A 10,913-nucleotide genomic window follows, 5' to 3' on the forward strand; every position below is an offset into this window, starting at 1 on the left:
AATTTTGGAGGGTGCACACATTCAAACCATACAGGAAGCAATGTAAAATAGGCCAGAATGACATCTTCTTCACATGCTCTCTTCCCCTGCACCCCCACCATTCCAGTTCATGATTTCAAGCTTGTTTTCCATGAAATCAGAGCCTGGCCTTATATTATTCCTTAAATCAAGTTTAATTTACCTTTTCTTGATTTGCAACTTTCAACAGTAAGTAACAATAACTATACACAGAAAGACAATAAGCAAGCAAACCCTTTGCTTAACTAGCTTACAGAATGGAAAATCAAGAGATAGGGTGACTCAACATAGATTAATCCCTCTATTATAAATTAAAGCCTCAGGTTCTTATTTCTCTGACATTTATAACTTCATCTCAATACTTAAGGAAATTGGTACTGTGTAAATGTTTTTCATACCCTGCGAGAGGGGAAACCTGTCATTGTTGGGCTCTTCTTAGAAGTGAAAAAAAAAATACAGAGTTTCAAAAAATTTTTTTACACTTAAATAAAAGTGGTTATGTGCTTACCCTGCTCAAGAATTCCATTCTGCCCAGCAAGGAAATTGGGATGGCCCAGACTAACTTCAACTAATCAAGGTCCATTGCAGGATCTGGAATCAATTCTTGGCTGCATTTAAGATTTCTCATTATGAGCGATTAGAATATAATAAGCATTACTGAAGTTTTCCTCTTCCTTATGGGGGAGGGAAAATGGATGAATAATTGAGAGTTGGGGTGAAGTGTATTGAGGTTATGACTATTGTCTATTATACAATGGGCCCAAATGCCTCTTGGCAGCATTTCTTATTCAAAAATCTTAAGTTTTAACCCCGGGTAATGAAAACTGCACAGATTTTGAAATGGTCAGATATTGCACTTACTGGATAAGTACAACTGGATGTTGTACTCACAGAGCCTTCTCCTGTATCCCTAAAATGGGAACAGAACTAACTCACAGGATCATTGCAAAGATTCAATAAGATAGCACAAAAAAATGAAATGGCAATGCTACACAGCAAATGTGAGTTTTATTGATGACAACCTTTTACCTTTATTTCAATAAAGGCAGAAAATATAAACAAAGATTCTTGCAACCATACTACTTGCAAGGTCACAGGTAGAAATTAGTCAGCAAAGCTGTCTGATGTTAAATTCAATTGTTTAATATATGATATAATGCTATTATCATGAAAGAATGTATAAATGGTATAGGGGAAAGAGTCAAAGAAAAAACACCAAAGTGCTTTGGAGAGGATATCCTGAAAAGGATATCACGAAGGCATTCATAATCCGTTAGCTGCATTTAAGGTTTCTCATTATGAGCAATTAGAATATAATAAGCATTACTGAAGTTTCCTTTATTTCTTTTGTTCTATTGAGCTTCTTGGAACTGTGAGTTTGGAGCTTTCATCAAATTTGGAAACCTGAAGTTATTGTTTGTTTATACATTTTTCCTGCACCTCTCTACTTCATTCCCTAAGGTACTTTTATTTTACATATATGAGGCACTTGCTCATTTCACAGTCCTGTGTGATTTATTTCCCCCTCTGTTTTATTTTGGACAGTTTTTCCTGGCATATCTTCTATTTTGCTAATATTTAAAAATATCTAATCTCCCATTAATATCATCCATCGTATATTTCATTTCTAGAAGTTAGATTTGAATCTTCTTAATATCTTATATGTCTCTAACCTCTTGAATACGGTTGTTAATCATTTTAACGTCCTCACCTGTTAATTCTGACATGTGTTACTTATGAGTCAGTGTCATTTTCTCCCCCATCATGGGATATATTTTCCTACTGGTTTCATGTCTGATAACTTTTCATTATACATCACACATTGTGCATTTTTCCTTGTTGTGTCCTAATTATTTTTTTTATTTCTACAAATATTCTTGAGATTTGTTGTGGAATGCAGCTAAGTGACTTGGAAACTGATCCTTTCAAGTCTTGCCTTAAGATCTGTTGGGTGGGATCATTGCAGCAATTAGTCTTGGATTAATTATTCTCCATTACTGAGGTAAGACTCTTCTGAGTGCCCTACCTGATGCCTAATGAGGAAAAAAAAGGGAATAGACAATCTTCCTGCCCTTGAGTGAGCAATGGGCAGCATTCCCTCTAATAGTTTTGATGTGTGTGTGTTTTTTTCCTGTTTCTTGGGTATTTTTCTCATGTGCGTGTTCTGAGAAGTACTCAGCTGAATAAACCCTCATGAGATGCCCTCTACAAATTCCCAGTTTTCTTTCTCTGTGCACCTCTCTCTTTTGCTACTCTGTCCAATTTGGTAGAGTTCAAAATTGTCAAACTGTCAACAATTGTGTGCTTAAATATTTCAACCATTTTTTCATTGCTGCAAAGCAATCCTAAACCAAAAAGTAAGAAGAGTTTTTCGAGGTTCTGTAACAGTCTGTTATAGTTTGGATAAGTGTTACCCAAGGTCCTGAGTGTGGGGCTATTGGGAGGTGGTGGAACTTTTGGGAGGAAGAGCCTAATAGAAGGAAGTTAGGTCATAGGTGTGTTCTTTAAAGAAATAGTGGGACCCCAGCCCTTCTCTTCACTTTCTCACCCACCATGAGATGAACAGCTTTGCTTGGCTACATGCTCCCACCATGATGTTCTGCCTCACCACAGCCCAAAAGCAACATGCCAATCACTATGGACTGAAACATCTGAAACTATGAGACAAAAATCAGTCTTTCCTCTTTAAGTAGGTTATCTCAGTGACAGAAAGCTGACTAATGTGCAGTTCCTATCTTTCAACTTTATAATAAAATGAACATTCAAATAGGTAAATTTAAAATATTTTTCTTGCCTGTTTTCCAGAGGTTTTATATTTATTATGTATTTTATTCTCATAATAACATTTACAATGCCATAAGCCTCATCTTTATTTTAGAGGTGGAAATGGAAATTGGGTTCTGCAAAGTTCAAGGAAATTTTTAAAACAAACAGCAAGGACAAATTCTTTAACAACTCACAAAGAACCTGATACTCAAGGAAGCTAATTAGCATTTATTATCCTCATATGTAAACTATTGTGTTAGACATAATAATAAATGAAACATTTTAATTGACATACTATAAATACTGGATGTCAAAAAGCACAGCTGTATTTAGAAATTGCAACACTGGCCAAAAAATATTCTTAAAACTATAGCTAGAAATAAAACATGAGAAAAGTTAGTACTTTTGAATAATGGAAAGGAAGAAACACAAAAAGACCCAGATCAACTTGATGTCATTCTCTAGCATAATTCTCAGAGTTGGTTTGTAAGATTTAGAGAGGAATACAACTGATATATAAACAAATTCCATTTGTTTTGAGGGTAAGTTTACTTGATTTATAGATTTGGGGGATAATATAGGCTTAGTATGTTTTGACATCAGGAAATAATTTGACAAATTTTTTTCTTGACCTTTATTTTTATATGGATATAATGAAGAAATGAAAATTGGGTTCTGCAAAGTTCAAGAAAAACTTTAAAACAAAAAGCAAGAACAAGTGCTTTAACAACCCATGAAGTTACTTCCTTTGAAGTGAGCAGAGGTGGGTCTTGATCAATTTTTTTTTCAATAACTTGAATTAAGCTATAGACAACTAGGAGAAAGTTATATAATAAATAATAGAATCAACGTTCAATCCTCAGAATCCCAATATGCAGAAATGATAGCACAAAATTCATAAGAAATGTTCAGTGTAAAGACTTGTTTGTAGGTCAAAATTATGCCAATAGTACAGATATATGAAAACAGAAGACATATCAATACAATGACAGTGCTAAAGTAAATATGCCTCAATTTCCTCCTTCCTTCTCCTCCCAACCTCTTCCTCCACCACAGACACACTAGATTTCTTTTTTAATACAAGAGACATCTACAACAAAGGGATCCAGAAACACCAAAATGTGGAAATATTATATGGTAGAGAGTACAATTTTCAATAAACAGCTCTTGTGAATTTTCAGGAATGAAATAAAAAGTGGTCTCAATTAAAAAGCAAAACTTTAGGGGACATGAGTAAATAAGAAACAATAATGGCAGGAGGAGACTTTAACACAGCTCTCTCAGCCTCTGAGTAAAGGAGACAAAAAAGTACAAACATAAATTATGTAAACAGCATATTTAATAAGTCAGTCCCAACAGGTATATATTCAACTGTTTGTAACTTATAGTTATTCCAGAATGTGCAGCTTTCTTTTCATGACCATAGAACATTGATAACATTGACCATATACTCTTCTACCTTGAAGACCATAATATATTTCAAAAAATAAGAATGTATTATCCATATTTTTGCAACATTTGTGAAAGTTCTTACTAGATTAATATGGTATATGGTATTTCACATGATATTTACATAATAATATAAGCAATTCAAATGATGGTTTTTATTTTAAAACACCTATGGAATACATAACAGAATAAAATACATAAATTACCAAAAGTTTTAAAGAGAAAGCAGAAGACACAAAGAAATTGCATTTAATGGAATGACTTTGAATAATTTTCTTTCTCCTTAATCCTTCTTTCTTCTCTTCTTTTAGAGGAATTAGGCCCAAAATTGGAGAAAATTTGTGACAGTAAGGTTTTTCACATTAAAAAAAAATTGGAGTCAATGAATCCCTACTAAGATGGAGTTCATAGATTTAAAGTGCCATCCCTCTCTCAACCTTTTGCCCAGAAAATTAAAGATTACTCTAAGGAGTTTCTTTTCTGATGGCAGTTACTTAAGGTCCTGGTCCAAGGCTAATTTGGAGGAAGATTTTTGGGAAATGGGCATATCCTGATTTTCCTCTGAGAGAAGAAAACTGCCTATTCATCTACACTTCGAGCTTCTCTAGCAAGGACTGTGTTTTATTTCCTTCCGTATTCTGAGTATTCAGCTGAAACCTTGACCCACAGCAAGTGTCCTTAAATGCTAATTGGATACAAAATATGAGCTTCCTCTTAACTTGTTGGTGGAAAGATGTATTTAGGGACATTGAACTTCCCCTCTTCTATTGTGGCTTAGCCCCAACACTAGGGCAGTGCTCAGGGGAACATTTCTACTCACAGAAAAAAGTCAGTGTATTCCCATGTGCTCTATTATGCCTAGACTCTCTCCAATCAGTGTTGGAAGATTCTGAATTGAGGACGAATGAAGGGGTGTCTATGGCCCAGCTTGCATCAGGTATTCAAGAATGAACTTATCATCTTCAGTTAACTTTTGCCTGTTTTGTCTCTTCCCGGTGTGAGAAAAGCTCAAGGGGAGAAAGAAGGAAGGATTAATGACACAACTGAGGAAAGTGAGGTGCTGCAATCATCTGTCTCTAAATACTTTTAGGTACCTCTCTATAGATATTTTCTCTTATAAACAGGACCAACAGGCATAGCACAAAGGGGTGTGTGATCAATGGGGTCTCAGCATGAGGGGAGGTAAAGACCTGAAGAAAAGTGGTATCTCTTAGAAAACTGTGTGAAAATTGGCCTGTAACTAAATTTAAAAGAATATTCATACAAAACTAATTCGAAAATTATTTTATTAAGAAATATGTAATGTCAGTTATAAAGCAACATGTACATTTTTAAAAGTGCTCACAAAATAAATTAAAAATACATTATATAAAATTTAAGATTTATTATATATATAATAGCTGTAACAAAGGTACTTCTTCAGAATCTACTTGCATATCCTACTCTGGTCTATAATTTTTAAAACTTGGCTTAGAATACCTTTATAACACTTTGCTTGAAACTTCTTTCAAATTGCTTCGTTATACTTTCCATGATTTGTACATTCTCATTTGCTTTGCTTTGCTTCTTCTATAGAGTTTTAGTATGAGAACAGGAAAAGAATCATAACATGTAAAATAAATGCCTGTTTTTAAAACAGAGGGTTAGATGCTGTCATTGAATCCAACACTTTTCTTTTTTAAGTTTCTTTCTACTATACTTATTTGTTTTCTCCCTAGAGTAGGGCTTGTACAGTTTCAGATGAGAATTAGTGCCATGAAGCCAGTCACCAATGTTACAGAAGTGTCCCCTGACATTAGAGGATCAATACTTCCCACATTAAATAACCCACATTAAACAATATAGACTGACCCCAAAATAAGTTAAGAAACCTTTCTGTAGTTAAAGAATAACTATTAGTGCTCTTTTAAATGTCACAGAGTTAACATTTTATATATTTAATAAAAATTATTTCTTTTGGTGCTATAAAATATGACAGGAATTAAAATAGTTTTATTTTCCTAAAAGTCGAGAGAAACGACGCCACCATCCTAGTATTTGTGAGGTTTGGTTGAGGCAGTTACTGTTGACTCCTTCTTGTTTCATTTCCTGGGTATTGTTTTTCTGTTGAATAGGAGAATCAATAGTAAAAAAAAAAATTAATTTTCACTATCTTTAACAACTTTTGAGTGGCAGATTATGTCATCTTCTCCCAGAAAATCCACCTCTCAACTGCTTGAGTGTGAGCGCTTTTTGCAGAGGAAAGCCCTCCTCTCTCTCCACCCACATAATCTTGTTAAAAGGCCAAGCAGCACCTCCTCCACAAAACCTCTGCAAATTGCTCAGATCTTTCTTTTTGTTTGTATGTGGTGCTGAGGATGGAACCGGGCCGCACGCATGCCAGGCAAGTGCGCCACCGCTTGAGCCACATCCCCAGCCCTCAGATCTTTCTTTTTGAAACTTCTAATACTTAAGAGTATGTGTCATTTCACTTGGCTTTCACCTACTCTTCTTATGGTTGCATCATTGGTATTTCCCCACAGCACTGAGTACAGTGACTTATACATAGGAAACACTGGATACTTTTTGCATGATTAAGTGAATAAATAAATTGATGATGTCATGATCTCTCTGACAAGAGCACAAATCCTCAAAGGATAGGACTTATCTTCTGTATCTTACTAGAATTCAGGAAAAACTAGTCTATTATTTGAAACCAAATTATTCCTGCTCCCCATCCCTACCACTCCTTACATGTGCCACAGACACCCTGAAGACTTATTCTGCACAAGATTTTGGTGCATTTCTTAACCCTTGAGTAATGACAGGCTGAGCCTCCTTCCTAGGCACACACAGATTGATAGAGAATCCTGGGTTACCAAGCAAGAATCTTACAGTCTAATTCTGCTAAATCCTAATTAATTATTATTGGTCTCAGACTTTCTGTTTGAGCTAGGGTGGGGGTGAAATAATTTTCTCCAGACTCTCCCTTTATCAAAAAAATTCTGCTCAAGAACTTGATCAAGTCTGTCCTTTGTGCTCTTCTTATATGAGTGAATTTTATTGTGACCATCTGTAGACTTGTAGCCTTGCCAGAGTTCCCTTTGAAGGAAGACATAGAGCCAAACAGATTTCTCATATGACTGCTTGGTCTTGAGTTTTTCACTTAAGCTCAATACAGGTGGTTTCAACTCCTAGCTTGGTTGAAACCTATGATTCAATCCTTGAGACGTAAAAAATGACAGTCTTGGCTACTTAGACATTTGGATTGCAGATTTGTTAAGTCTACTGGGTTAATCAACATCAATCATACATATCTACATTGTCTATCTTTGTCTTTCTTAAAATTATCTCAAGAACATAAATTTTCTACTTTATTCACCAACTGAAATATTTTTTGAGTTGAGTACCTGTTACGTACCAGGCATCTTTCCAAGTGCTTTTATATATGGTGACTCATTTAGTTCTTACAGACAGCCTATGTAGGACTTAAGAACAGATTACTTATTTTGCTGAGGCACATAGATGCTAAAAACTTGTCCAGATCTTCACAGTTAAAAGCTAAGTTAAAGGGCTAGGATTCAAAGTCAGGCAGGCTGACTCCAGAGTTCCTACTCCTAACTCTCCACTATAATGTCTCCATCTTTAAAATTACACATTCATTCAAATGCATGTGACTGTATTGCAAAAATTTATTATGTTAAAGAGACTGCAGTCCCACTCAAGCAAGCAATCAAGCAAAACATAGAGTAGAGATTTAATATATAATGCAACATTTTAAGAAAGAAGCATACAATTGCTAAGTTATAAACCCAAGCAGGGTTGCTAAACTTTGAAATGGACAAGAATCTCCTTAAGGAGCCTGGTATAAGGCTGAAATTTTGATTTTTAAAGGTATGGATTGTGTCGCTGAGAATTGACATTTTGAACAGCAGCCAGGACATTCTGATGTAGGAGGCTCACTGATCACACCTTGAAACCACCCAGGAACAGCTTAGAACCATAATTCAATCCAGTCAGTCAGTGTGAGATTAATTGACAACCCACAACTTTTACCTGACTTCTTTGCTCTTCAAAAGATAAAACCTGAATGAAAATCACTAACGCCCCGGTTGAAGTAAAGTTAGTCCCCAGGTATTAAAAAGGCTAGTGCCCCATGCCTAACGCTTACCTGAATTCCTGAGTAGCCTGAGCACTGGAGAACGAGGGTAGTATTAGTTTTCAAGGCGAAGGGGGACTCGGAGAGTGACAGGCAGTCACTGGTGGGATTGAAGGTATGGTGCTCGATTTTAATGAGACAATCTGACTGCTCACAGGCCGCGACGTTAGGAACAAGGGAGAAAACACCAGAAAGAAAGAAGAAGGAAAAAAAAAAAAGGAGGGGGGAGAATTAGTATAGATTGAATGAAAGGGGCTGCGAGGAAGGTGGGGGAGGAACGGAAGACACAACAAAGATGTCTTGAATAAGAAGAGGTCATGGTTGAGGAGAGGGAAAGGCGACCACCCGACAGGAAGGAGGGACATTGAGAGCGCAGCAAAAGGCGCTGGAGTAGAAGGAAAGGTCACCCACGTTCACTCCGCCCATTTCCCCTAGAGTCCGCTGTCAAGAGCACTTGAGAGCAGAAGCGCCTGGACCTCAGGCAGAGGTGTCGCTAACTTCATTCCCGGTCCCAGTTTCCAATGTGCTTTTTCTCCCAGTGAGAAAAGGAGCACTCTCTCCCGGAATCCCGCTCGCTCGCTCGGAAAGAAACTTCCTCTCCCTAAATTGGCACCGAAGTGGATTCCCATGCTGGGCGCAGCCTCCCTTTGATAGCCCAAATTGTCCCCTACTGGCCGGCGGACTAACTGTGGAGCTCCGCCACTGCCCGGGGGATCTGCACTCGGCAAGATACTCCCTCCCTGGAACGCCTGGCGTCTTTTCTGGGAGAAAGCCAGAGGCACTGATGGTTCTACTCACTGGGTTGTAACAGGATTCAATTTGGTCGAAGCTGGTACTTTCGGTCTGGAAGAAAGAGAAGAAAAATAAGAAGAGGGCAAAACTTTAAGCCCAAAGGAAAAATCATTTTCAGTCCCTTGTTGCCAGGCTTTAAAGGTACTCTGGAAGAAGTTTCTATCTGGTACTTGCTTGTCATATCATTGACAAAACAATCAAACATTGAGTCTTCAGATGCTACTTGTCAGTGTTTGAAAAGGGACATCAAAGGGTCCTGGAATCAGAGGTTCCCAGATACCTCCCCCACCAAACACACACCAAAGCAGACACATCTGCACACAGCACTACCTGCTTGAATGATAACATCCTTCTTAGGATGTCTACATCTGCCCTGTAGTCATTCCTGTATTTTATGCATGCACTCTATCCAGAAACTTGGGTTATCAAGAAAATGATTCCTACCAGACACTTAAAAAACCCAAAGTGCATCATGTCCCATAATAAGATCCTGAAACATCTAGAACACTAGAAAGCCCTGATGCACAGCTTAATGCCTTGATATTCTCACTCCTTAGGCTTATCTCACAAGAATTTCCTCTCTTTTACTCTTCTTTCTCAAGCCCTTATCCATTGTCTTTTTTTTAAACTGCAAATCAGAGCAGCACTTCTGCAGAAGGCATTTGTGATGCATAATGTTACCTATCTATCAGTATCTGTTCTTCATCAGCCTCTGCACACTTAGAACACACCAATTTATAGATAGTCATTTTAGATGCCAATATATTTGAAAATCACTCACAAAAAAATTTTGATGAAATAATTTTTAAGGCATTTTTCTTTCTTTGAAAGTTAAGTTGTAGTTTTCATGTATGTATAATTACCCTTCTGATAAGAATATATTTGTTTAAAAATTATTTCTTCACTTACCCCATTCATATATTCCTTCAGGGCACAGAAAATGATACTCTTATATGCCTGTCTGATCTTCTTGTAGTCACAGTTAGTGAAGTTGTAAGTTAGCACCAGCCCTACCAAATGCAAGATGAGGATTTTCCTAAAAAAAGCTGGTAGAACAAACAATAATACATCAGGAAATGTACTTGAAGACCCAATTTCACCCCAGTGTCACACTGAACTCTCCCAATCAAGACTGAACTGCCTTAGATCTGCAAGGCCTGACTTAGGGGCCAGTGCTCAGTCACTAGTCTTCGCCTCTCTTTCCCCGTCCACGTGAAGCCCATATTCACCCATGCTGTTGCCTTAAGTTGGAGTCTCCCTGATGCTCCAGAGCTTTCTGGCTCCACATATATAACACCTAAACGCCTACGGGCTCTTTTCTCCTAGGCCAATGATTTTCTTTGATGTCATTCTGTTCCTTTATAGAATTCTGAATTGATGATGTGAAATAAAAGTACTAGCCAAATCTATGGAATTTTAACATTAGTAAAATCATCAGGAATTTCCCTCACCTTACTCCTTTTAACTTGATGTTTGCTTGAATGTTCTTTAAGAAATTGATACACTCATCTTTGTCTTACAGGATGGTTTTTATGACTGACATTTTCTCTTTGGGAAAAAGACTTTCTGAAACCAGCAACCACTCTAAGGACTTGATACCAACGTCCACGAATCCTGTACACCTCTGAGCATTTCCTTTGGCCAGTTTCAATTACTGGTTTTCCTCTTTCTTGGCTACTGGGAAACTCAAGTGCTTTCTTGGGGGAATGCTTTGGAGAGTGGGTGCAGCCTCAGGCTTGGACAGTGCTTC

General features: G+C 37.2%; 1 protein-coding gene across 1 annotated transcript; it reads right to left on the reverse strand.

Moving 5' to 3' along the window:
• Window positions 1–5,648: 5,648 nt before the first annotated feature.
• Window positions 5,649–10,706, reverse strand: Tslp (thymic stromal lymphopoietin). Its single transcript, XM_071612808.1, has 5 exons — window positions 10,684–10,706; window positions 10,073–10,244; window positions 9,059–9,214; window positions 8,384–8,590; window positions 5,649–6,336 (listed from the first exon to the last, which is right to left on the reverse strand). Exons 1-5 carry the CDS (start codon window positions 10,704–10,706, stop codon window positions 6,226–6,228), a joined length of 669 nt encoding a protein of 222 aa, XP_071468909.1. The 3' UTR covers window positions 5,649–6,225.
• Between the last annotated feature and the right edge of the window lie 207 nt (window positions 10,707–10,913).

Source organism: Marmota flaviventris, chromosome 5, assembly GCF_047511675.1.
Source record: "Marmota flaviventris isolate mMarFla1 chromosome 5, mMarFla1.hap1, whole genome shotgun sequence".
In the NCBI taxonomy this organism is placed as follows: Eukaryota; Metazoa; Chordata; class Mammalia; order Rodentia; family Sciuridae; genus Marmota; species Marmota flaviventris.

Bases quoted from the DNA above. Each gene is read 5' to 3' on its own strand.
- Tslp (XM_071612808.1), bottom strand. From the start codon at position 10,706: ATGTCAGTCATAAAAACCATCCT. The intron at 8,591-9,058 runs GTTAGTCCGCCG...TTCTCCCCCCTC, and splicing joins GGCAGTGGCGGAGCTCCACA to CTTTTTTTTTTTTCCTTCTT. The intron at 6,337-8,383 runs GTAAGCGTTAGG...CCTATTCAACAG, and splicing joins CAGGCTACTCAGGAATTCAG to AAAAACAATACCCAGGAAAT.